Source organism: Penicillium crustosum (genome assembly GCF_028827405.1).
Source record: "Penicillium crustosum strain IBT 35664 chromosome Unknown utg000002l_segment0_segment0, whole genome shotgun sequence".
In the NCBI taxonomy this organism is placed as follows: Eukaryota; Fungi; Ascomycota; class Eurotiomycetes; order Eurotiales; family Aspergillaceae; genus Penicillium; species Penicillium crustosum.
In genome coordinates this window covers 1,806,574-1,831,504 of record NW_026623123.1, presented here as the reverse complement: position 1 = coordinate 1,831,504, position 24,931 = coordinate 1,806,574, and the positions used below count along the sequence as shown (strand labels likewise).

General features: G+C 49.2%; 11 protein-coding genes across 11 annotated transcripts; 4 read left to right on the top strand and 7 right to left on the bottom strand.

The window, feature by feature from the left end:
* Positions 1–339: 339 nt before the first annotated feature.
* On the bottom strand, positions 340–2,693 carry N7487_004228 (uncharacterized protein; the record flags this gene model as incomplete). The annotated part of the gene is made up of 3 exons (XM_056871975.1): positions 2,500–2,693; positions 794–2,449; positions 340–726 (listed from the first exon to the last, which is right to left on the bottom strand). The coding sequence occupies exons 1-3, from the start codon at positions 2,557–2,559 to the stop codon at positions 340–342; spliced, it is 2,103 nt and encodes a 700-aa protein (XP_056729695.1). The 5' UTR covers positions 2,560–2,693.
* Positions 2,694–3,150: 457 nt separating this feature from the next.
* Positions 3,151–4,114, bottom strand: N7487_004227 (EI24 domain-containing protein). The gene is made up of 3 exons (XM_056871974.1): positions 4,026–4,114; positions 3,401–3,978; positions 3,151–3,351 (listed from the first exon to the last, which is right to left on the bottom strand). Exons 1-3 carry the CDS (start codon positions 4,074–4,076, stop codon positions 3,177–3,179), a joined length of 804 nt encoding a protein of 267 aa, XP_056729694.1. The 5' UTR covers positions 4,077–4,114; the 3' UTR covers positions 3,151–3,176.
* Positions 4,115–5,387: 1,273 nt separating this feature from the next.
* Positions 5,388–6,268, top strand: N7487_004226 (HNH endonuclease; the record flags this gene model as incomplete). The annotated part of the gene is made up of 2 exons (XM_056871973.1): positions 5,388–5,579; positions 5,690–6,268. The coding sequence occupies 2 exons, from the start codon at positions 5,388–5,390 to the stop codon at positions 6,266–6,268; spliced, it is 771 nt and encodes a 256-aa protein (XP_056729693.1).
* Positions 6,269–6,600: 332 nt separating this feature from the next.
* N7487_004225 (uncharacterized protein) lies at positions 6,601–8,383 on the bottom strand (the record flags this gene model as incomplete). The annotated part of the gene is made up of 2 exons (XM_056871972.1): positions 6,601–8,112; positions 8,171–8,383. 2 exons carry the CDS (start codon positions 8,381–8,383, stop codon positions 6,601–6,603), a joined length of 1,725 nt encoding a protein of 574 aa, XP_056729692.1.
* An 841-nt stretch (positions 8,384–9,224) lies between these two features.
* On the bottom strand, positions 9,225–11,579 carry N7487_004224 (neutral/alkaline ceramidase; the record flags this gene model as incomplete). Its single annotated transcript, XM_056871971.1, has 2 exons — positions 9,225–11,307; positions 11,368–11,579. 2 exons carry the CDS (start codon positions 11,577–11,579, stop codon positions 9,225–9,227), a joined length of 2,295 nt encoding a protein of 764 aa, XP_056729691.1.
* Positions 11,580–12,401: 822 nt separating this feature from the next.
* On the top strand, positions 12,402–13,127 carry N7487_004223 (pre-mRNA-splicing factor SPF27 family protein; the record flags this gene model as incomplete). The annotated part of the gene is made up of 2 exons (XM_056871970.1): positions 12,402–12,454; positions 12,514–13,127. Exons 1-2 carry the CDS (start codon positions 12,418–12,420, stop codon positions 13,125–13,127), a joined length of 651 nt encoding a protein of 216 aa, XP_056729690.1. The 5' UTR covers positions 12,402–12,417.
* A 689-nt stretch (positions 13,128–13,816) lies between these two features.
* Positions 13,817–15,336, bottom strand: N7487_004222 (putative 3-beta hydroxysteroid dehydrogenase/isomerase family protein; the record flags this gene model as incomplete). Its single annotated transcript, XM_056871969.1, has 2 exons — positions 13,817–15,051; positions 15,108–15,336. The coding sequence occupies 2 exons, from the start codon at positions 15,334–15,336 to the stop codon at positions 13,817–13,819; spliced, it is 1,464 nt and encodes a 487-aa protein (XP_056729689.1).
* A 1,537-nt stretch (positions 15,337–16,873) lies between these two features.
* On the top strand, positions 16,874–18,753 carry N7487_004221 (MFS transporter; the record flags this gene model as incomplete). The annotated part of the gene is made up of 4 exons (XM_056871968.1): positions 16,874–17,193; positions 17,250–17,626; positions 17,686–17,962; positions 18,027–18,753. The coding sequence occupies 4 exons, from the start codon at positions 16,874–16,876 to the stop codon at positions 18,751–18,753; spliced, it is 1,701 nt and encodes a 566-aa protein (XP_056729688.1).
* A 181-nt stretch (positions 18,754–18,934) lies between these two features.
* On the bottom strand, positions 18,935–19,487 carry N7487_004220 (nuclear telomere cap complex subunit Ten1; the record flags this gene model as incomplete). Its single annotated transcript, XM_056871967.1, has 2 exons — positions 18,935–19,313; positions 19,402–19,487. 2 exons carry the CDS (start codon positions 19,485–19,487, stop codon positions 18,935–18,937), a joined length of 465 nt encoding a protein of 154 aa, XP_056729687.1.
* Positions 19,488–19,961: 474 nt separating this feature from the next.
* N7487_004219 (ESCRT-III subunit protein SNF7) lies at positions 19,962–20,887 on the top strand (the record flags this gene model as incomplete). The annotated part of the gene is made up of 4 exons (XM_056871966.1): positions 19,962–20,136; positions 20,232–20,436; positions 20,532–20,740; positions 20,808–20,887. 4 exons carry the CDS (start codon positions 19,962–19,964, stop codon positions 20,885–20,887), a joined length of 669 nt encoding a protein of 222 aa, XP_056729686.1.
* An 857-nt stretch (positions 20,888–21,744) lies between these two features.
* On the bottom strand, positions 21,745–23,705 carry N7487_004218 (chromatin structure-remodeling complex subunit RSC7; the record flags this gene model as incomplete). The annotated part of the gene is made up of 3 exons (XM_056871965.1): positions 21,745–22,357; positions 22,416–23,544; positions 23,657–23,705. 3 exons carry the CDS (start codon positions 23,703–23,705, stop codon positions 21,745–21,747), a joined length of 1,791 nt encoding a protein of 596 aa, XP_056729685.1.
* Between the last annotated feature and the right edge of the window lie 1,226 nt (positions 23,706–24,931).

Genomic DNA, 24,931 nt, shown 5'->3' with positions numbered 1-24,931 from the left:
GTATTATATTTCACCTTTTTCTCTCGACATGGTTGACTTGCATTCAGGGTCTGGGCGTTGTTGCATCTCTATTTACTAGGGGCCGGAAGAAAAGCATACAATCAATGTAATTAGGGAAGGTGCTGCTGTTTCAGCGCATGTGTATATGTTAAAATATTATGGCCAAATGGCCACATTGTCACTCATTTCTTTTTTATAAAGAATAGTCTGCCGCCCATTCGTGGTCCAACGCGCGAGAACCTCTAGCTTTCCCATCCCAAAGGAAATAAACGGATTCGAAAGAAATGCACATGAATGTTGAGGAGAAAATAAAACAGCATTAAGAAGATGCTGAAAACGCTATAACTGATACAACACACCACCAGCTTCTGCAAACTTCTGTTGGTACTCCTTCAAACTCGCCCACTGGCTCAATTCTTCTTGATCTCGCTCATAATCACTCAGATAGCTCATAGAGCGGCCGTTCATCTGCGGACTGACGCCGTCTGCGGGAATGGCTCCATCACCCATGGGCGAATGGCATTCTAGTCGGACAAGTGTTTCGATGAATGCGTGCAGGTAGGACTCCGCCTCTGCCGCGGTGAGAATGTGAAGGCCCGGCGGCGCGGTCGTTGGTGATGGTAATGGTGCGGCAGCGGTTGCGAGGTTTGGGATTTCGGTATTAGATTGACTCGGTCGGTGGGAGAGGCTGAGGAGGGTGGAGGCTACTTGTCGGATTTTATTGGTCTGTAACAAAGGCCTTTTTGTTAGTTTGATATGATAAATGGTAAGGTTTTGAGTAAATGGGACGTACAATGCTTGCGCCGTTCGGCTCCATGTTCACTTCATTCACTGTTCGTAATAGCACGAAGAGGTCTTTGATGACCAGTTTGCGCTCTTCGGCCATCATGCGGCCAATATGGTCTGTTTGTGCATGGGGTTGAGCTTGGGTGTTGGGTTCTGACGGGGCGGTACCAGTGGGAGTCGCACTCGCACTTGTACTCGGTACCGCATTAGGTTTTCCTTCGATTTTGATATGCGGTGTGGTGCTGCCCGGGGTCGTGAATTTAGTTGACTTTCCGTATTTTGAAAACGTCTCGAAAAGACTCCAGTACTTCTCGACCAGATATGATCTGGTGCATAGCTGACTAGCGTATATATTGGCTTTCTGTATCTCATATTGTATAGCACGTCGTTCTTGATGAATACGATCATTCGAGTAGCTGAAGATTGTGTCATCTCCGCCAAGGCCTGACAAACCCGTCGGGGAGATGTGTTTCGGATGGTGGAGGGACAACTCAGCAGGAACTTCAATTAGCGCAGATTTTGCTTTCTTGAGACAGTCCCAAATGCAGTTGCGCTGGTGCTCCCAATCAAAAATTTGACCACTGCCGAACGCTATTTCCCAAGCTAGCAGATTGGTATATGAACTGTAGACGCGGACATTTGCGTTGAATCCGACTAGCTGTGAAACCCGGTCGGATGGCTGCGGCTCAACATGTGTTGAAAACAGAAATTCATCGTCGACCTCTAGCGGGAGGGGTGGATAACGGTCTGTCGGTGTCTCCGGAGGAGCATGAATCTTGAGATCGGAAGAGCCCATCTGGTATAATGTCTGATATCCAACAAAGGTGACATAGAACAGACGCCGGCCGAGCTCTTGAGTGATGAGGTCGACGCCTTGGACTTCCGTAAAGGTATGCGTTGGCGGATCGTGCATCATTACTGGGGTTGATGACAGCGGACTATGAGGTCCTAATGTCGAGGACGAGGGGGTGGTGGTCGGAGAACGGCATAAATCATACACTTGAAGCATGACTCGGCATTCCGACAGGTACACACGGCACCGGCGCATGTTGTAAATGTAGCCGGCACATATAGCGAGAAAATAGCTGATCGCTGCATCGTAGACTGTCGCGTTGCGATCAAGATATCCGGTCCCGCGAGCTTGAATGGCAACATCAAGGCATCGCTTTACTAGGGTTATAGAATTGGGGAAAGCGGTGCGTTCAGCTTCAGTATTGAGCCGGAGTTTAGGTCGTCGAGGAAAGGAAGCCACTAGCAGTCCAATCATTGACGCCAGAAGCGCCAAAAACGTGTGGTTGGTTACATCTTCCCGGCGCTCAAAGGCTGCTCGAAAAGAAGGCTCATGTGGAATTGGGACCAAAGGATGGATGTAAGTAAAAAAGTCATCGATCAACATCTGCATCGTGTGCAAAGAGCATATCGACTCTGCCGAAAGAGGGAACGATGCAGATTGAGGGCTGGCGAATGGCGTGGCTAAGGGGGTTGTTGTCACCGACGGATAGTCTGCCGGGCTCAGCGATGCTGGATCTTCAGGTTCCCGCTTTTGTTTCTTAAACGCCTCTGCATGGCGGTTAGGAGGCCCGCGGCGTCTGCTGGGTCTTTCATAGGTGCAGGGAATATCCAAGCTAGCGCACGACCGACAAGGCGGCCCACCAGTATCACACTTGCATGGAAATCAGTATTTTCCGGAAGATTATGACAAATGGACCATACCTTCACTTTCCGGATACTACAGGCATCGCAGGCCTTGCGCAGTCTTGTTTTCAAGTCCATCGATGAGCAAATTGCCGGGATGACCACACCTCGAACCTTCAGGTCATGTTTACTCGGCTCAAGACAATCAGTACATCCAGACTCCAGGTTTGACTATGAACCGGAAGAATGCCGAAATCCGAGACCCGAAAGTCGGAAATAACCCAGGAACTTTAAAGCTGAAGCTCTGGAAATCTCGGGGAAGAGATCCGGATCTCAAGTTCGAGGGTCCGGGGTCACGCTTCCGGATTGCTAAGCGGGTCAAATCTCCAGGGTCTAAATATGGGGTACTTCAACTCTGCCGGGGCAACTATTTAATCGATATTTCCGGTGATCTGCTCTCAAGGGATGATTCTGAGATTTATATTGTGAATAAATTCGCAATAAAAAGAAAACACGTCCCGGCCGTGTTGTAGTCACGTGCCACTCCCAATCCAAAAAGCTTCAGACTACTTCTTTTACGGAACTAATCAGGTAGAGGGCAATTACGATGAGATTTTCAAGAATTATTAGACCGTGGTCGACTCTTTCCTAGTAATACAGAGCCAGAGCGAACCAGGAACCAGGAACCAGAAATGGAAAATTAGATGCATTTTGCAGTAACCTCGGTCACCCGAAATAGATATATCGTTCACAGGTCATGGCATAATATCGTCACGGTATTGCTCACCTAACCGACTGGACTGCTGGCTGACAGCTCGTCGCTTGCGTTCGATATCCGTCACCCAAAGTGCCGACCCAGCAGCCGTGGTCATCAAAAATAGCATAGAGAAAGGAGGAATAAGTTGAAGGATCAGAGCCACCGTCCCAAACCTAGAGTGTGTGAGATCCCATATCGACAGAGGAAAGGAACGTGACTTACGTAGTGTATTGCAGTTGACGACGGCTAATACTTTCCTTTCTCTGCTGTTTGGACATATCTAGCAGGTGAAAGTAACGCCAGTGATGGAAGGGACCGGCACGATAGCCAGTCAAAACTAGGAACATAGGAGTGCCAGCCACCGGAATAAAGATAAGCGGAAGCAGAATGATAAACTCGGCGATCTGCCGCAATGAAAATGGAGAATACACGGCACTGGTAGTCGGCGTGCCTAGACGCTTGGCCGGGTTGCCAGGCTCGGGATAAATAACCCGCGAAGTGGTAACAAGCTCCTCCTGGCCCTCATTCACTAGCACTGCATCGAAGATATCCACTAGAGTCTCATCGACAAAGAATGCCTCGAAGAGTGCGGCAACAATCGCAGCTCCTTCACCAAGCACCAGGAATGCGCCGCTCACCCATGCTGAGCTGCCCTGGAAGATGGCAAGGAAGGCAACCTGGGGAAGGTATGTGAAGAAAAAGAGAATGAAGTATATGAAGGAGGAGAGAAGAACGATGGGGAGCAGGCGAGCCTTGAAGAGAGGCCATAGGAACCGATTGGACGCAAAATAGTAGATTCCCTGTTTAGGTTAGCCATGAAGCTTTGGAAACCCCTAAAATAACATACCCGAATAGGATACAGCCAGGCAGCTCGACTGGGATCCAAGAGTTGCGACATGACTTGGAGGTTCACAGGTTCAAAGAATCCCTGCCAACAGTAATGGACAAGTTCGAAAGCAGGCAGCACCTTATCGATAAGGTGCCACGTGATCCATGGACATCAGCTGGGATGACTAAGCCGATACTATTTCATCGAGAAATTTTTCGCCGAGCGCCCTTTTCCTTTTCTTCTTCACATAAACTGAAATCCTCCCTATTCACTCTGAACTTTTGTTACAATCACTGTTCTGGAGGGGAAATGGGAGGAAAGACCAAATCTGCTGGCTTACCCCAAACTCTTCTACTCAAGTGTGGAGCGTTTGGAAATATATTCAGCTGTACATTCCTCTTCAAGCCTCTTTTTGGTGTTTGGAACCTTAATTCAAAATTCAATGCTGGAAGCCTTGGCTTAAAGCTGATGGCGATGATTTTCGTTTATAATCTGCTCCAGACTGTACAATGCCCGTTGGCTGTAGATCTGGCGCGGCGGCATTCTTCCATCCCGCACCAACGCGATCAACCCATATAGCTTGCATGCCTGTAGCGCGCGCCCCGACAATGTCGAAAGGGTTGCCGCTAATCAGCCAAAGTTTGCTCATCTGCGATGGGTCTTACCCTGTCTGCTTTCTAGGTGCTCGTAGCTTGCCTTCGATGGTTTAAACTGCTGGACTTTGTCTACGGTGACGATATCTTGGAAGACGCTCGCGTGCGGCAAAAGGTCCTTGGACCACAACACCGAGTTTGACACCATAGTTTTTGTTCCGTTGGAGAATATCACAACTTGGATGGTTGGGTCGGCAGCTATAAGGGCCAAAGCTGGATTCACGTCAGAAAACGTATAGAGACCGTCGTAAGCTTGCATCAAGTGTTCGATGTTGTCGTCGCTCAGCTGCTCGTTGTTGTCGGCTAGCGCGTGCAATATGGAGTTACGTGTGATGACTGAGAAATCTTCAAAGCGGCCTTTTTGGTCGTCAATAATTTGACCGTCAAGCTTGGAAGCGTTGCTTGCCCATGCTGTTCAATCTCCATACCGCCTCCAGAGCGCGGAGATCGACTGCGCCTTGGCATTGTCACAATGTTTCTCTAGTTGTTTAGCGATCGATTCAGTTGAGAGTAAAGTGCCATATAGATCAAAAGCAACAACTGTTTTGGCCGCCATGATGTTTTATGAGCCCCAATGTCAAAAACAACAAAGTTTGACGCCTTTGAAGAATGTCGAAGAATCTGGCGCCAGAATGATGTCAATCTTCCGTGGGGCCAATTTGTTTTTCCCAACGCGCTCTCCAGACCAAAGTTGTAAGGTCAAGGCTTTTCTCCTAATTAAGTCTCAATGACTTCCAATGAGAACTATGCTGTATTCCGCGAATGTCTGTCTAATGCCATCGTGGCTCGCTCCGAGGAAAAACCAAAGCCAACACGACGGAAGCCAAAGGGCAAGCGGACTGAGCGCAAAGACGTAACAACAGCGACAACAGTCTCATCCGGGAGAGCAGACCCAGAAGAGCTCGCCGAATTTGTTGATGTACATGCACCCATCCAGCCCAACCCAGCGCAAAGCAATCAGCCTTCAGGCACCTCAAAGCCCACACACCACAGCCAACAACTAACAAGACCCAAAGCTAACAACCCCAGTTCCTAGCCTCAGAAACCTTCACTATATTCCCAGAACCCCTGCAAACCCTAAGCTATGCGGCCATCCAACATGACCCAACATTATCAGCCCTCTACATCCCCCCAGATACCGACACTCCCCTCTCACGCGCCACACTCGAAGCCTTATTCTCCCCAATCCCAGTTAGCGTAACCGAATCGCTACTAGTCTACGGCATAATTCCCGATGCATCAGACCTGCTGGACTTCCTCGCGCCTGTGCTTGCAGAGTACACGTCGAGCGTGACGACCGGCCCGCCGGCGTGGGCAAACACGCGCGCGGACGCGTGCGAGATCTGCGAGCGCGACTGGATCCCGCTGTCGTATCATCATTTGATTCCGCGTGGGGTGCATGCAAAAGTTATTAAAAAGGGCTGGCATGATGAGTGGATGTTGAATAGCGTGGCGTGGCTTTGTCGCGCTTGTCATAGTTTTGTGCATCGCATGGCGAGTAATGAGGAGCTCGCTAGGGAGTGGTTTACTGTTGAGAGAATTTGTGAGAGGGAGGATGTGCGGGATTGGGCTATGTGGGTTGGGAGGGTTAGGTGGAAGGCAAGTTAGAGGTAGTTGAGGTCTATCTATGGTTATGGTATTTGATTGCAAGGGTTTATCTAAGACTCGAGGGGATACCCCATGAAAACAATAATGCACTACCTATGATCTATATGGGTCACTTTGGAAGGCATATAGGTGCGCACATACGGATGTACATCGCGATGGAACCCAGACATGTTATTTTATGGCTCAGCCTGAATATAACTTCCTTGTATTAACTTGTACTTACACATAAAATATAATTCAACATAGATAGAAAAACAGAGAAAATAGTCTGGGAAATATGAGACAAAAAAACCACACGAAACAAAGCCTCCGTAATTAAAAATATACAACAGTTAATCTCGAGTAACAGTGACAGTAACAGTCTCAGTAATGCGATCTGTCACCGTTTTTGTCTCGGTCTGGGTCTCAGTGATCGTGATAAAGCCAGACGGTGTAACCGGGTTCACAGTAAGTATCCCTTGGTCCTTTTTGGAGGTTGAGGTAACAGGTGTCAAAGTGGAAGTGACGTGGGCTATCACAGCCTGAGCAGTCTCACTTAAGGATGGCAACGACGAAGGCACAGTAGAAGGTACCGGTGTGGTCAAATAAACGGTTACTGGAACAACACTTATGGAGGTAACATGAGCTGTCACAATAGGAGCAGTCTCAAGTGAAGCAGTCTCAAGTGAAGCAGTCTCAAGTGAAGCAGTCTCAAGTGAAGCAGTCTCAAGTGAAGCAGTCTCAAGTGAAGCAGTCTCACTTAAGGACGGCTCCAATAGAGCCGATGACGATGTTGTCGAGTAAACGGTTAAGGGAACAACACTTGTGGAAGTGACATGGACTGTCACTATAGAACCAATCGCACTTGAGGAAGGCAATAATGAAGACACAGCATCAGGTAACGATGTAGCCGGGTAAACAGTCAGAGGAACAACACTCGTGGAAGTGACGTGAGCTGTCACCACTGAAGCAATCTCATTTGACGACGATAACAACAAAGACGAAGAAGGAAGCGATGGTGTTGCCGAGTTGGCGGCCATGGGAACAACTGACGTTTCACTGGCATAACTAGTCTCTATTGACGCTGAATTCACACTCGGGGCGCTCCCAGTTGGGGACGGCAAGACCGAAGATGAAGAAGCAGGCGATGGCAATGTTGGGTAAACAGTCACACGAACAACCGACGTTGCAGTGGAATGTATAGTCACAAAATTCAAAGATGTAGTTGTCGGTTCAGCAGACGGGTTTACCGTTGGGTTTACCGACGACACTGGTGAGTTGTTGACACTGGGTGTGTGATGGATGACGCTTGTTGAAAATGGATTTGGTGCTCCTTTGGTCACATATACGATCACAGGCTCGGTTACGGTCACCACTGGCTTGGATCCCGATGTGGGAGGGTGTTGTGATGTATATTTTTTCTGTGTGCTCTTTGCTGACTGGATGGCATTGGTTATTGGGATCACCGGCGTGGAAATGGAAGGATTGCTGCTGCTTGTTCCTCCTAGAAGTGCAGCCGATGAAGATTGGGCTGAACTCGGTATCACCAAGGAATCGAGGGAGGATGTTGAGCCTGGAATATAGGCAGGTAATAAACTAGTTATGGGCGTTGAATGCAATATTCCCGGGGTTGTGGACGAGAATATGAATTGCTGAGTTGTAGTGGACGCCTGAGAGGTAGTGGTTGGAAATTGGCTTATAGTTGGCTTCGGACTAGTGGTTGTCCTATGAGTGGTAGTCGGAATATGGCTGGTAGTTGGCACCTGAGTTGTAGTTGGCTTCGGACTAGTGGTTGTTCTATGAGTCGTAATTGGCTTTTGACTGGTGATCTCATGAGTTGTGGTTGACGTATGGGACATAGTTGGCTTTTGAGTGATGGTTAGCTTAGTGGTCGGTTTAACTGCTTAGGGGAGGGTAAGGTACTATTGGCTCGTCGTACGTGAAAGGTAGCTGGGTCGGTGCCGCCAAAGGTGTGATTTCGGTGATACCGCCAGCTTCACGCCGTTCGAGATTAGGCAATAGGGGGAAAGAAGCCGGCTCAGGTGCCTCCAATGACTGGGATAGCCAGCGAGAGATCGGACCAGCCGAGGCCATCCATGGCAGAAGAAGGAACAAAAAGAACTGAAAGCGAAGCATCCTGATTTAGAAACGAGAGTATTGGAAATGATCGCCAGGACACGACTTCGACAAAGTGGGACGGTAAAGAATATTGGGTGCTCAGTCAAAGATATACTAGAGCACCTGAATAAGAGAGACACAATCACACATGTAAGAAAGCATGACAAAAGAGAATATTAGGAAATTAATGAGAACGCATACAAGGCCTAGGAGGCGTTTTGATGGCTTGCAAATGAAAGAACGGCTGGGTTACTAGAGACCACAGAAACGAAGGGAAACAAAAGAATGGGGCAAGATGAAGCAACCTGAGACTTTAACAGGAAGGAGATTTTTCTTTCAAGTCCCTTGCCATCGAGGATCCTGGCTAGTATATCTGCATTTTGGGGTTTCATCAGGGGCCGAGTTGGGCTTAGGGCTTCCTGTCAGCCGCCCATTGTTCAAACCATGGCTTTTTCATGAACAAATCCAAAATAACCCAGTACTATTAGTCCCAGGAGGAACCGCCATTGCAAGGGGTTTTTTGTGGGACGGAATTCATGCTAGAAATAGATCGCCCGGCAAAGAGACGTTCCAGTAGGCGCCCTGCCCTGGTCAATGGCGCGTGGTGATTGGCCGGCTGCAGGCGCAGGACCACTTTTGTTATTATGAGGATTTTGTGTTGACATACGGGCTAGGTAGACTTCTAGACCGAGAGTGTCTGGCTAATTCATTCGCTACGTGTACGGGCGCGTAGGTGAAGATATATTTACTATGGCCTGGTTGCTCCCTGAGGTCGTACACTATGGCCAATTAAATCGTTTGACACATTTCATTGAACTAGCCATCACTCGACACACTACTATATTATAAATGAGTTAGACTATGAAGTCGTCACTTTGAAAGTCCCACTAATGCCCTCGAATGGTGAGATTTGGCCAAGGGGATTCTTTGAGTCTCCATAATAATGCATCCGATAGGTTCCAGCCTGCAGGGGGGACGTTGTGTCGACACTATAATATTCATCCTCAATCTCCCATTGAATTGTCACCTCACTGTGGCCAAGAATCTCATTGGTCCTATTCCATGTGAAGACCAAATTCCAGTCGCGGTCATTACGCACGACCTCCCATGCACCGGAGTCGCTTTGTCTTTCAACCGCAGCGTAGGTCGATTCGAGGTGCAGATTGTTGCGGGGATTGGCGCCCACAAAGGTCGTCTTGACAATATCTCCGGGGCTATATGGTCCACCTTGCGGGTTTGAAGTCACATTTCCAAAGTGCTTGCCAATGGGCGCTCCGTCATACACAACACCCGTAATGAAGCTCAATGAACGGTTGGTGTTGATTGGTGGAGTGGGGCCAGGTTGGATGACTGGAAGTTTAGCAACTTGGGAGGAGCTTCCCAAATACGGCAGGTAAGTGAGGGTCAGATTGACATAGGCTGCTAATGTGTTGGGACCGTAGAGTGTGGACGCGCCCTCGTAGCGCTGTGCGCCGTACTCTTCTTCTGTTGCCACGTAGTGAGCGTAACTGTTTGACGGGGCTCCTAGTACCACTAGAGGATTGGAAACAGAAAGGTAGTCCTTTGCTCCTTTCGCAATAGCTTCCTTCCAGCGTCGCCCAGACATCGTAGTAGCTTCGCTGGTGGAGATAACAAGGAACAGCTGACCCACTCGCAAGACCTGGATATCAACAATATCCGCGGCCCATGGATAAGGTTCAGTGAGAGTGCCGATATCTAATAGCACGTTTTTGGGGCTTTGGCACTGTTGCTGCGTTTTGCTGGGCTGGTGGATAACTGCACGCGCAATTTGCCACAGGGGGTTGCGTTCAGCTGGACCAGTAGCATTTTGGGTAAAGTCAAAGGCACCGGGTCCGTCTGTAGTCCCGGCGGCAAAGGAGTACCCCAGAGCCGCAGGACAAGTCGTCAACGTACTAGAGTTGAACGGCGAGGGGAAAGTGTAGCCATTCATGTCTTGGTACACATGAAAAGACTTCACCGCAGAACTTCCAGTAATTTTGATAGGGGTTGTATCCATCTCTTCGTATAGCTTCTTTGCTGCTGAGTACTGGCGGCGCCCAATCTCGAAGCAGCTCTTCGCTCCATTATCGTTCTCACGGAAGAAAGGACCTCGACCATGGCAATCCTCGTTTCTGCCACCGCAAGTGCTATCTTCATATCGACACATCTCCCCAGAGCCGTCTTCGCACCAAGCCCCCAGAATGTTAGGGGATGTATCCCCGACACTCGCTTGGGAGAATCCAATCACGGCATCATCAGTGAACCTCGGATCGCCATTGACACTGCGCTCAAAGAGGTAAGCTGCGACACCTTTGTTATCGCCACTGACTAGGGTGTTGTTGTTATACATAGATGTGCCATGAACAGGGAACCATGTTAGGATAGCCGCTGTTTTGTTGTCGGATTCGCGATCAAATCGAATGAGCGAGAGCGATTTTTCCACATTTGCAGAATACCGTGCGCGTTCTTCCTTGGGGTTATGCTCGTATGAAAAAGGACTTCGATTGATATTGGTGTCTTGTAAGTCGATGGATCCAAAAGAGAGTCGACCTGGCGCCAAGTTTTCATGGGCACGGATGATTGATAAAATAGTGCCGTCGACAATGGCTTGATAGCTTTGCTTGTTGAAGCCTAATGCCGGGATCTGAGGCAGCAAGTAGTTCATCCACGCTCCAGGCCCGGAGTGCGAATGTGTTCCTGTCATTGCGACGTTGTGTTCGCCGTACCGTGCATACTTCCCACCGAGCGCAGTGAGACCCTCTAAGACACCATGTCGCACGGCAGTGTCACCTGTAAGTGTATCAAGAACTAGATACATAAATGTGTCATCGGGCTTGTTTGGGTCTGCGAAGATGAAGGCGCGAGAATACAGTCTCTGCCTTAGACCTGTGCCTAGTTGGTCCAAACTGGCATAGCCAGCGAGAGTAAGCTCCACAACGGGCCTAATGATCATATTAGCCAATTTAGTCCATTGAAATGTCGAAATTAAATCATAAACGCACCCAGTTACATCTGCCTTGCCCGCTCCGACCAAAAAGATATCGTCAGCTGCCGCCACGCTTGCTCTGCTTTTCCACTGGTTGAATTTTGGACTAAAGCTAGGCAAAGCTGACTGTGACTGGCTATCGAACTTGAATACCGCAATCAGCTGCAAAAACACCAGGACCGCAAGAGTCATCCCAGCAAAGGTAACGCCCATGCGAAAGTTAGCCATTGTGGGGAGGATTTTCCGATATGTCCTAAGCGATATAGAGTTATTGCATCCGTAGAAAAAACGCGCTGAATAACTGTAGCCCTTGAAAAGTTGAAATCCCTAAGGGAGGTACGGGTTCTTATACAAATGCACTAGTGATTACACTGGGAAGACGAACGAGCTACCTGCAAGTACAGAAGATCATTACCCAAGTAACCCCAAGCTTGGGGAAGCAGCTGAACATTATTGTACATGAAGTACTCGGTAGGTAACATTCGTCTAAGCGATGTAGGGGTTAGGATCGTCATCTATTGAAGCCCGCGCACCAAAAGGGAATAGACTTTCGCTGCACTCCCCGCACGGGGGAGATGTGCTCATATGCCCACTGCACATGTGAAGATTATGGAGTAGATTGCCTCGATTTTTAGCCAGTCGGCGAGTTAAAATCTTGCTTTAGGACCCAGGTACCTCTCGTAAAAACAATCCAAACTGGATAGGATCATCGCTGCAGTCAGGAGAGCATGGAGAGCATCCTAGAGGGCAATGCTACTCTCCCAAGCATTCCCCCCCGGACTCCTAGACGCTGGTTTTTTGTTGCAGAAACATACAAAAAATATCCTATGACTCCAATTCGGCTGCGAGGGCATTCAAATTAGATAATTAATTCCCATAACAACTATTAGCTACACTGTTCACCTTGTTTGTTTCCGGCATATAAAAGTCGAGGTCACGTGGCCAAATAATGGCCGAGTCAGCTGCACTGATCTCGCCGCTTTCCTCACCGCCTTCACATAGCAATGATTCTCAGATTAATCTACTGGTCTTCACCTTACCATCCATACAAGAACATCACTCCAAAATGCCGTTAATCAACGAATCTCATGACTCACTGCCATGTATGTACATAATTTGGACAATATATGTGCATTTAGAACCCAATCACTAACCTTCTAAGATATCGACTCGGCGCCCACTGCGTCGGCGCAAGCGCGAGCACAGCAGCTCATTAACGCAGAGCTATCCCCTGAGCACGCCTCCACAATGCACCCTTGGATCCCGGAAGCGCCAGAACCCAAATTTTCTCAATTTATGCAACAAGAACTCGCGCGCAAAGCGCAAGGAGCACCTCTCACAGGCGGAATCGATCTATCCCGCTACGAAGCGCCAGAGGCCCCGACTCGCGCATCAGACACCGAAACGCCCGACCTAGACGCATGGCGCCAGACTTTACAGAGGGCATACTCGTCAAGCTCGCACCTATCCAAGCGCCACGAGAACCTGGCTCTGCTGGAAGAGTACGGCAAGAACGCTTGGTTGATTGGCAATTCACAGCTCGAGGAGATACTCGGTTCTCTTGAGAAGGAATTGGCAGAGACGAAGGAGGCTTCTGAGCAGGTGAATAAGCAGAGAAAAATTACACAGGAGGCGAGCCAAGGTGAGCTAGTCAATCTGGAGGAGACCTGGAAGAACCGTCTTGGCGCGATTCTTGAGGTTGAGGTGGCATCCGAGCGTTTGCGCATACAGCGTCTTGACTATATGCGTCAAGTGGCCCAGCAGCAGGCTCGCTAAGGGATACATTTCATCTTGTTTGTGTACTATCTTTCTGGAAATGAAAGCTTGCCATTCTAGCGACCTTTGCTAGCCGAGGGATTCACGTTCTTGGTCGCACAGTCTGCTTGGTGGAACGCTTGCATGGTTGAGTGTCATGTGTGGGACTTGGGAGTTACCGAGAGTTATCATGCCTTTACCATGCCTTTGTTCCTTCGTCCATCAACACTTTGGGAAGTAGCCTGTGTGTGTCGCTCTTGCTTTTACACCGAGGACATATGCTCGCCAACCCAGTTAATCAACGCTGGGCTCTTGATGTGTTTTGGCAGAGTACCAGTGCCCACAATTATCGGCCTCGAGTTGCGCCTTCCCATAGGGGATTATCAATCCCCATACCAAGCTCCAACCAAAAAAAAGCCTTTGCGTCCAAATGAAGATTGAAGAAGGAGACCGTGATATGGCCGGGTACTGCTGGTCGGCTCCGGCTATTTCAACTTTGGAAGTTACAGAAGATCCAATGTGTGATATCTCCTACCAGAGCCCTTCTCTCCAAATATGATTCCATTTCATGCCATACAGTGTGCCAATTTTAAAACTAAACTCTTAAGATCAAGTACAGATTGAATTGCACCCCAGATAATGTTCATAAAAAATAACTGGTGACTGCTCTTCCACTCAGGTCAAGTAGATCGATCAAACTCAAAGAATCCTTACAACACCCTCGGCGGAACCACATCGACGCCGTCTTGCGAAACTTCCACAGGTCCCAACCGCATCTTCTTCCCCATGACCTCAACTCCCTCCCTTTCAGCCTTCGTATTCCAATCCACAAGCCGCCGACACAGGCCGTCCAGAGTGTTCAGAGGGGGGTTATACCCTAACCCACCCATCTCAGGTGCCAGCTTCGCGCGCGAATCATCAGCAAACACATGAACATTGATAATGGAAAACAGTGACGGCTGAAGCTGCCCAATATCCCCCGACAACCTCGGCAGAATCCAAGAGAGATATTTATACTGCAAGAAAGTGTACATCTCAACAAAATATGCTATCACCAACAACGGCAAAGGTTGCACATCCGGAAATGAAAGCGGTGTTTGGGACAATGTCGTGAGCAGTGTGTACAAATCATCAAATGCAATCGCCGGGTTTGGGTCGCTAACGATGAACGCCTGGCCACCTGTGTTAGGAAGTTTCGAACCAGGCTCACTCTGCTGGATCAAACGCTGTTCGTACAACAGGTGTGCAATCGAGACGTTTTCAGCATGCACGAAACTCTGCAGGATCGGGCGAGCCCAGGTCGGACTGCCTCCGTTGCGGAGGTAAAGACCCGTGATGACATTGTTGGCTTGACCGCCTGTGCCATAGACGCCGTTTGTAGGGCGGATGCAGCCGGTGCGGAAGTTTGTTGCTGGGTCATCTGCTGCGCGGACGAGCTGCTCTGCTTCGGTTTTGGTCACAGCGTAGTTTCCGAAGAATTGGTAATGTGATTCGGGCAGTTTGGTGCTGTCGCTGATCACTTGGACTACGCGCTTAGGCTGGGTTGCCCACGGCGCGATCCAGAAAGTTGGCTGGTGCAGGGCGATGGAGCCTGAGGATGTCCAGATGAAGGCTGTCGCGCCGGCGGATCTTGCGGCGTTCAGAACGTTCCGTGTGCCGTCGATGTTGACTTTGCGGCTGAGTGGTAGAAAGCTTTTTAGCCGGTCCTGGGGTCGGATTATGGCTGCGGTGTGGTAGACTGTTAGAGCGAGATTGGTGACAGTAGCAGCCCATGGTTCTTCGAATGCAGTTGTTACTGCGACCTCATCTGTAATGTTGGTTTTGGTCCAGCCCACGCCTTTGTTGAGGACATCCCGCTCTGGGGAGATCAGGTCCAGAATGCGAATGGCCTGGGGGTCTTCGCCCCGTGCGAGGAGGTGCGAGACTATCCAAGCGCCAACTAGACCTGTAGTTTGGAGAGTCAGTGGATTGATATGCGAAGCGAGTGGTATGTATACGTACCAGTTCCGCCTACAATCACATATCGGCGGGATTGTTTTGGTGGCAGACTCTTGGTCACATCGATGGGAGTTTCCAGGCTCTTTTTGTAAGCTGTTTTGATTTCTTCGACTGTCCAGCGATGAGGTGATAGTTTCTGCGCCTCTTCGGGGACTACTTTCATAGCAGAATTGACACGCCACATATAAAAAGCGCCCAGCCCAGCCAGGCTGGTTGCTATAAGCGACGCCATGATAGTTGGGTAGTTACAGAATACTTTTTGCAAGGTTGCAGTCTCACTGTGGGTTTTAAAGAAAGTTTACAAGGGAGTACAAAAAGTTTGCCATTTGCCATAGGCCGTTTGAGGGTGTAAATTGAAAGCAACCTGTTTTAATTAGGATATTCAAACATCGTGATCTGATCGGATCCATTTCGGCAGGTCGCTTAGATCGGGTATGTTACAAGCGGCCTGAGACCTCATTTGGGGCAAAATGCGATGGAATTGTCAAACCCAGGGTTTCCGTTTGTCGCTAACTTTGGAACCTTGGAAAACAAAAAGATTCTACTCAACCATCTGCGATTAGAAGGTCGGCTATTTCGCCGAGGAGTGGCTATCTACTTAGGTACCCAGTAGTCTCCATGGATATGATGATAAGGAATTATCTTTATAGATCGAATACGAAACTAGATCTAGTTGTATGATCTATACTATACTTTACAACTCGGCATCGGAACCCCTTCCGAAATGTTACATAGAAGTACATACGGTACGGAGTATGGAGCAACTACTCCGTAGTTGAGATCGAAATCCAAGTTTCTTATTTATTTTTGTTCGGGCCTTTTTCCGGTTCTAGAGTCTTTGAACCCACTTTGATGTGAACGTCTTAAATCCGTTTGTATTCCATTAAACTCTCCATTATATATGTATATAATTGTAATAGTTGTAACTATATGATTGTAGTAAACTCCATGAGAAACAGAATATTAAGAACTCCGTACACTTTATATAAGATGTATTCCACGCTCACGGGGAAGTATTCGGCAAACCGGCACACTAGAGCCCAGACTAGAATCCACATGTGCACTCCTCCGAGCCTAACAGGCCGTGTGGGGACAAATTAGGTCGAAACGCTCAGTTTCTGTCTTATGGAGATATCACGCCATGAATAGACCTCCTTGCCCATGGGGAAATCCTATGCCAAGGGTTAGTTGGATACATGTTGTAGAGAGGGGGTACAAAGGAAATTTGTCACTCGGATTCCCAATGTAAATATGTACAATGTGCTACCTAGTAGGAAAAGCAAACTATCCTTGTGCTGAGCTACAGATCATATTCTCGGCATAAAGCAATCCCGCAAGCCCTGCAAGCCCAGCTCGTTCTCGTCGAATATGCTTATCACTGACTCTCGGCCCCACATATGGAAAAATTCCGAGTTTCAAGTGATTTCAATGATAAATGACTTTGATTTCTGTCTTCTGTTAGAATCTGTGTTCTGGAGAGCTTGCGGTTGTGACTCAAACCAACCTCGGCCTCGGGATCTCAGTCCACATTTGCTGCATTTCCACCATATATCTCTTTAAAGAAATAGAGAACCACACACTCTACTACAGCCTTATTTCGGGGCAGAAATTGGAAAACGGAGCGAACTTTTGCTTCTATTTCCCCTATTTTCTTCACTACAACCCCTAATATTGGAGCAAGTCGCTCATTTGATCTCCGGTATACACTCAAATAAGCTCCCTAAACATTGTTTCACTGTTTGGAGGGCCATCCACCCAAGCTTTCGGACATGGCAATTCAATACCCTAATGTGGGCCAAGATAAAGGACCCGAAAACGCTGAGAGGATGTCCTCAACGGCAGACTCTATCGAGTCCACTTCTACGGTAGACATACAGACCACCTACGATGCGATAGGAAAGACATTGACAGCTCGTCCCTCGCATATGTCACTGGCAGAGCGTGTCACGACGATCCCAACCAATGCCACCGCCGACCCCGAATATGAGGTCGACTGGGATGGCGAAGATGACCCCGAGAACCCCAAGAATTGGAATTTCAAGTATAAGTCCATGGGCATCTTGTTTCTATCATGGAACACTCTCATAGTGTAAGTTTCCTAGCTTAAACTTCCCAAGCGGGTTCTCTGGCTAACGAACTCGGAAGCGTGTTATATTCAACTTCTTATACATCAGGCATTGCATTAATGGGCGAGGAATTCGGCGAATCCCAGACTATCGTCACCCTTGGCTTGACCTTCTACTTGTTTGGTCTTGCCATCGGGTCCATGTTCATGGCCCCGTTGAGCGAGGTCTATGGACGGAAGCCTGTCTGTGTGGCTTGTCTAACCGTGTTCACAATCCTGATCATCCCCTGCGCTCTGGCAAAATCCGTCACGGCACTGATCGTCGTTCGATTTATTGCTGCTTTCTTCGGTAGTGTCATGATCTCTACCGCACCAGGTATGGTGGCCGATTTGGTGGATGATGAACACCGTGCTCTGGCGATCTCTGTTTGGAGTATTGGCCCACTCAATGGACCAGGTTTGTTCTTCACTTGTTCTCTTCCCTGGCACAAGGAGTCCATTTCTAACAGGATACAGTCATCGGTCCTGTTATCGGAGGCTTCGTCACTCAATATCTTGGCTGGCGTTGGATGTGCTGGATCGCGCTCATTCTCTCCGCTGTTGCCTTGGTCTTTGCTATCATCCTCAAGGAAACTTACGCACCAACCCTTCTCCAAAAGAAAGCAGCCAGACTCCGCAAGGAGACCGGCGAGTCCCGCTGGTGGAGTCGATACGACCAGAAGGCGAGCCTTCCCGAGATCCTCAAGCTGAACCTCAGTCGGCCATTTGTCATGGCAGTCACCGAACCAATCTGGTAAGCATCTTACACTTATACATCCCACGGCAACCCACAAAACATCGAATTAACCCCCCCTCAGCATCTTCTGGAACATCTACATCGCAATCATCTACGGCATCCTATACCTCTGCTTCGTAGCCTATCCAATTGTCTTCCGTGACATCCGCGGATGGCAACTGGGCATATCTGGGCTCGCCTTCATAGGCATCGGTATCGGTGTTGTCCTCACAATCGCCTGCGAGCCCTTTATCCGGCGGTTAATCAACAGCCACGCCAAGGACCCCGAAACCGGAAAACCATACCCAGAAGCAATGGTCTCGTTCGTCTGCATCTGCGCGGCCATGATCCCAGTCGGTGAGCTCTGGTTCGCATGGACTTGCTCCCCAGCCTCGATCCACTGGATTGTGCCCTTGCTCGCGGGTATCCCATTCGGCGCGGGAAACACTGGTGTCTTCATCTATGCGTCTAACTACCTGACTCAAAGCTACGGTATGTATGCTGCTTCTGCTTTGGCAGGTAACTCGGTTATTCGGAGTATTCTCGGTGGTGTTCTGCCACTTGCTGGCGCTTCTATGTATGCCAGTCTGGGGCCGAATTGGGCGGGCACTCTGCTGGGGGTGCTCGAGGTTGTGATTGTGCCGATTCCGTTTGTGTTCTATAAGTATGGACATAAGATTCGCATAAAGAGTCCCCTAATTCTGCGTATGCAGGAGGAAAAGACGAAACTGGAGGGGAAGCGGGCTAAGAGACAGCTTCAGCTTCAGCAGGCGAATCGGCTGGACGAGGAGAAGGCGGGAGTGGTTTAGGTTTGCCCTTTTAGGGTTTTTTTTGCCTGGCGTTTTGATTTACGTCTTGATACCCCTCGCCTTGTATCTGAGGTCCTCGAAAAGTAATTATATAGCAAAGTATCTAATGCAGAGACGCTCCATTAATGCCCGATTGGTTATAAGTTCAATGTAATTATATGAGCCACTACAAATGTTTTTCTTAGTGCGTGGACTGGATCATGCGCTCAACATGCTGAGAATTGCAAAGGATTCGCTCATATTCCCCAATCCCAATAGCTCCCGCCGGAAAGACCATGATTGCCTCGACATACACCACACGAGGAGGCACCCTAGAAGGTCTCTGACTCGACAGATTCGCGTCATCGGGAGTTGAAGAGAATGAAGATGGTGGCGGTACCGGCTCCGACTCTCTGACATAGCCCACGACATTCAGCCATGTTCCCACGCGTAGTTCTTCGGCGGTCAGGTCCTCAAGGAGGGCATTGATGTCCACAGATACAGAGCTTGGAGCTATCTTGCTGCGTGGATAATTGTGTTCCAGTATCAAATGACCGGTGGTGATAGTATAATGCGTCACACTATACGTACGCAAGGACGTAGATTCCCGTTAGTATTGGAAAGCCTCAACTTTATACTATTTTGTTCTCTGCTCTGGGCCTGACGCACCAGCCAAGAAAGCGGATCTTCGAGTCCGCCTGTAGAGATGAGAGGTCGGAGAGGAACACGCGAGTGGAGGGGCGCGGCCCATTCATCTCTGTGCTAGTTGAAGAAGATGCTCAACATTGTAAAAATTGTGAAGATTGAAAGAAAATAACAAAGAGGCAGACCAAAAGGTCGCAAATACAACGGTCATGATAGCGCACGTGACTGGCCTTACCGTGTATGTCATAGGCTCAGCGAGGGGAAAGTCGGCCTCCCCTCCACTTTGCATTCATCCAGAAATTATCCTTGGAAGCGCTCTCGGCGAGTCGTGTGCTCCAAACATACTGGTCACTCGGACCTTATTTTCCGCCCTTCTCTTACTTCGCCTGCCTACTCACTGACTTTGCCTGGAGCCTATCGCTCCACCTGACTTGCAGCAAAGAAAACAACCAACCTACTCTTCTCTCCTCACTCACTCCGTATTTTCCGCCGCTGGTCTCATTTGGACATATTATCTGACCCCCGGGGCTAATCCTGCTTATTTACTTCCTTCGGTTTCCAGTTACAGAAACACCGACATTACCATGTGGTCTTGGTTTGGCGGGGCCGCCGCTCAGAAGCGGAAGGATGCGCCCAAGAACGCTATCCTACAGCTGCGCGAGCAGCTAGATATGTTGCAGAAGCGCGAGAGGCATCTCGAGACCCAGATCTCAGAACAGGAGGCTATGGCACGGAAGAACGTTAACACAGATAAGAATGGTATGGTTGGAGATCTTGCGGATTGCTGTTGCACGTTTATTTAAGAGTTGCAGATGGTGGCTAACTATGGATTCTTCTACTATTGCGTTGAATAGCCGCCAAGAACGCCCTTCGACGGAAAAAGGTCCACGAGAAGAATCTCGAGCAGACAACAGCCCAGATTATGCAACTTGAGCAGCAGATATACTCCATCGAAGCCGCGAACATCAACCACGAGACCTTGGCTGCCATGAAGCAGGCCGGCGCTGCCATGAAGCAGATTCATGGTGGAATGAAGCTCGAGGATGTCGACAAGACGATGTACGTTACTATCGGCTCACGAAATCCCTTATCTATCCTATTGCCGTATCGTGGCTTTTGTTATATCATGTTACAGCCATACTAATACCTTGCAGGGAGGAACTCCAAGACCAGCATGCGCTCAGCGCCGAGATCGGAAGCGTCATTACCAGTTTCCCTATCGGCGAACAGCCGGACGAGGAAGAGCTCGATGCCGAATTGGAGGGTCTGGAGCAGGAAGCTATGGACGCGAAGATGCTCCACACCGGGACCGTACCGGTTGGCAGTCAACTGGACCGGTTACCAGCTGCGGGAAATACAGATCGTAAGTGGGAACAGGGACCCTATACACAAATATCACATATATCGTTTACTAACCGACTTACCTATAGTCAAACACCCCGCCAAGGCACAAGAAGAAGACGACGAGGAAGCCGAGCTGGCAAAGTTGCGTGCGGAAATGGCCATGTGATAGCATCTTATTTCCTGCCACGCGACCAATGCAGCCTCATTTCCGTTGAAGTCTTACCCTTCTTCTCTTCCTTGTTCATTGTCTTACCCTCGCATGCATGACCCGGCCGTTTTATCAAGCAAGCCCTTCTCTCCTTTTGGTTCCTGGTGCGTCAGCATCGGTTACCCTTCTTTATTACCTCTATCTCTGCCCTCCATATGATCCGACACTACCTAGGTGTATCCTAGGTCTCACGCCGATCTGCCTTGTCTTGTCTTCTGTCACTTTGCCTATCTGGCTGTTCCACTCAACACCCTTTCTCAAGCCAGCTCCCTCGATCCTGGGTCCATGTTTATTTTTGCTTATTTTTGAATGGAGTTTTAGATGACTTCGGTTTTTCTTTCTTTTATTTATTTGTGTAAGCTAAGTTATTAATTTTAAAGTTTTGCCTTGAGATATGCATTCATAATTTGAGTTGTTAGTCACTGGTAGCATACCTAGGTAATACAGCTAGAAGATATGGATGAGGTTATTGCTTCTAGGGCTCCTTGGAGGGAGAAGCTGGCATAATGTTGTCGTAGAAAAAGTTGGTTCATTATTATCTAACTGTCCGCCACTCGAAGCTGAGTCTAGACATAGACTCAGCGTCGAAGACCGAAAAAGAAAAAGACCAGTCAATACATCATGGAGATAGGCAGAGATCCATCCCAGGCATATGTCGAGAAAGCGAAAGCAAACTCAGAAGCAGAAAGAAAGAAAAATAAACTCCAGCGGCTTGCGCCTACCATGTCCAGCCACCCAGCCCATGCTAAACCCATAATTTTCGCCGACGTGCAGGAATCCCAAGAAAAAAAAGAAAGAGAAATCAACTACAGGATTTACGGGTACCAGGCGTAGCTCTTGGTTGGCTGAGTACGCTCACCATCCTTGGTCTCTGTGGTCCACTTGGACTTCCATTCAACCTCCTGCGCCGCAGCGTCAACGAGAGCTTCCTTGCACTCTGGTGGAAGCAACTCGAGGATCTCTGGAGTCATGAACTCAGGATGCTCGGGGTTGGCGACGGTGACCAGGCCGTTGGGTCCAATATCGTGCACATCACCGTCAGGGCCCGGGACGCCCATGTTTGAATATGGCGGAGATTCATAGACGATGTCCTGGATGACGTAACGGTCGTGAAGATGGGCGGGAACAGAGGGGAAAGTTGTGGCGGGGCTCTTGGTGGATGTTTCGCCAGTGGTAGGCTCGTGCGATTCTTGGGTTTCGTGGGAGGCGTGATTTTCATGGCTGGAAGGAGAGCCTCCGTTGGAGAGGTTCAATGAGTTCATGTTCGTCGCCAACTCGGTCGGCGCGGATGCCGGAATTGGGGAAACGCGCTCCCAGCGGGCATGAGTAGGCTGCATGATCTTCGGGTGCTGCATAATATTGGTGTGAACATCGTACACACCACCCAGGTTCGCACGGCGCATTTCGGCCAGCTTTGAGTTAAAGTTGCTGTGATATGTATTAGGACAGGCCCCAATGTGTTACTCACTATCAAATATAAACTCACCTTGCAGCACGGGCATGCTCGAGCATCCAGTTGTCATCTGTGACTGGCACACGGCGTTTCTTGGTATCAACGGGCTTTCCACCAACAAGCGGGACTGCAGGCGCATTTGTGTGGTAAACACTGCTTGCGCCGTGCCAGGCGACATACTGATTCCTGTTGTAAGTTTCTCCAGGCCCGGGCAATCTGTCTTCCGGAACGGCCAGCTCGCCCTCCACATCGCCGCGCTCGCGAGCAGCAGCTTCGTCATAGTCATCGATGATCTTCTTGCCGCCGACGATAATCTTTGCGCCGAACTCGCGGAACACTGATCGCGCGGTGACAACACCAATGGCTCGTCCCTTATACGAGTGGGGGATGAGATCGCGTTCAATCAAATCACGCTTAGCATCATCGTCAATGATAATTTTATACAACATTTTGTGCTTCTGGAAGAACAAGTACGAGTCACGGAAGCCAATGCAGCGAGCCGGTTCAGTCGACAACATGTAGAGGCGGTCTCCGCGACCAAGGATCTTGAATGTACGGACCCGATACTCACGTCCGCCTTGTAGGTGGCCATTCTCGTCGACCTTAGTGGCGCCGATTGGGTCAGGCGGAATCGACACTTCATCGTTGATCACATCCATCATGTTTCCTTCCTTGTCAACAGGCACCTGGGTAAGATGGGAGGGGCCACGGTTGCGTGCCCAGCGTCCACCGCTAGCAGCAGGGCGACCGCGGCGTCTTTTGACTGGAGTGGTGACTCGAAGTGGTTGCTCGCCGTCGGCCGGATCCCATTCAGGCCGAGGATTCTTGGGTGGGCGACCAATGCGACGCTTGCCGCGAGGGGGAAGTGATGGGCGACCAGGCCCGTAGGAAGGTGTGTTGTCTGTGTCGGCAAGAATCGAGTCTTCTGCGGGTGTCGCAACGCTCAATTCTTCCTCTGGCTTGGGTGTGGCAGGTGTTTCGGAGGCCTGAACTTCTGCGTTTTCGGCTTCGGGTTCAGGCTTAGATTCTGGTTCAGCCTCCAGTTCGACATCGGGATCCTTCTCGGGGGAGTCTTCTGATTCGGCTACGGGGGAGGAGGGATGCGAGGAAGGAACATCGACCATTTCCTCATCAGAGCCATCTGGAACTGAAGGTGTATTTTCTAAAGCTTGTTAGTCGCAAACGCGTCTTAAGGGGAGCGTGAAATCCAATGCATAGTGGAAGGGACGGTTGCTTGCGGCAGGTGCAGGCCAACGTAGTTGGGATCAACTCACTTATCGACTTTGCAGCCGCCTGGGCGGCCGCCCTTAGCTTTCGTGGCATTTTGTCGATGGTTGGTCGATATACTGGGGAAGCGCAAATGGGGAGGAATAGCTGTTTTGCGAAGGGCCGAAGTTTTTCCGGGAGCCCTACGAGCTGCAAACACGGCAAACATGAAATTATGCAAACAAGACAAACACATATTGTCCCATATGATGTCATACGCTCGTTCTTACCCCAACGGAGCATTTCGGGCTGCATATCTGCCTGGTCGTTGATCGGCAAAACATCCTGCTTTTTGACTGTATCTCGACATTCGTTCTTTTCCAATTCTAGACTCTCAACCGCCATTACCGTCTCAAAATACCCATCATAGATTGATACCATAGGTTGCCCGCATAGGACAGCATCTCGGGCTTTGTGTTACCCCGTAGTTAGCCAGTATGGGAGTGCGGGGATTCAATGTTCAGATGAGTTCATCTATGGATCTACATGTTGACAGAACCCCGTAAATACTCACCGGTCGTTTAATGCACCGTACTCTCCCGAGCTGCATTGCCGCTAGTGGGTGTCAATTGCATCTATCCAACAAAGAGACGACTGCATCGAAACGCGTAGGTTAATTGCTTGTGTAACCACTGACCTCACTCTATGTCTCTATGTGCAGTCAATCTCCAATATCACATGTGAGAGGTAGCTCCTAACTTGAGCTCCCTAGGAGGCTTGAGCAAACCATATCCCGAGTCAGTAGCAAAGTCGCTTGGGAAAAAGGAACCTATTCCAATCACGGTAGCGAGTCACCGCTTTGACCATGGATATCTGAATTGGCTCTACTGGTAACAAATTCGATTAGCATACTAGCATGTTAAAGGCTATAGTTTCTTTTGCGGCCCAACAAACGAGGAAACCCAAATGGTTAACATAACAACCTTGGAACATCCCCGGGAAATATATTTAATATGATCAGTATAATTTCTGCAGATAGCTGGAGGCTTGAGAAAAATCAACCTGAGTGGCTTTCAAAGGTGCTTACTTTGTTGTACAACATATGGAGTACAAGCCCGCAGATCATTCCCCAATGCAGATGACCTACAAATTCAATCCAAACTCGGACTCAGTCTTGTGCATAACGGAAAATGCACATTGAAATCATGCAGCTCTCGGCTGTACATCGATGTACACCAAGGTTGTATACCACGAAGGTTGGAGATGCCCAATATTCGAGTATGAACCGCACGAACCCATGGTAAAAATTAATATACACTTGTCTCATGCAAGTCCAGGGTATG

What these genes read in the sequence shown, in the direction of transcription:
- N7487_004227 (XM_056871974.1), bottom strand. Translation starts at nt 4,076, where the DNA reads ATGTCGCAACTCTTGGATCCCAGTCGAGCTGCCTGGCTGTATCCTATT. An exon ending in CCTGGCTGTATCCTATTCGG is followed by an intron (nt 3,979 to 4,025) that starts GTATGTTATTTT and finishes TAACCTAAACAG; the next exon opens with GGAATCTACTATTTTGCGTC. An exon ending in CGTCAACTGCAATACACTAC is followed by an intron (nt 3,352 to 3,400) that starts GTAAGTCACGTT and finishes CACACACTCTAG; the next exon opens with GTTTGGGACGGTGGCTCTGA.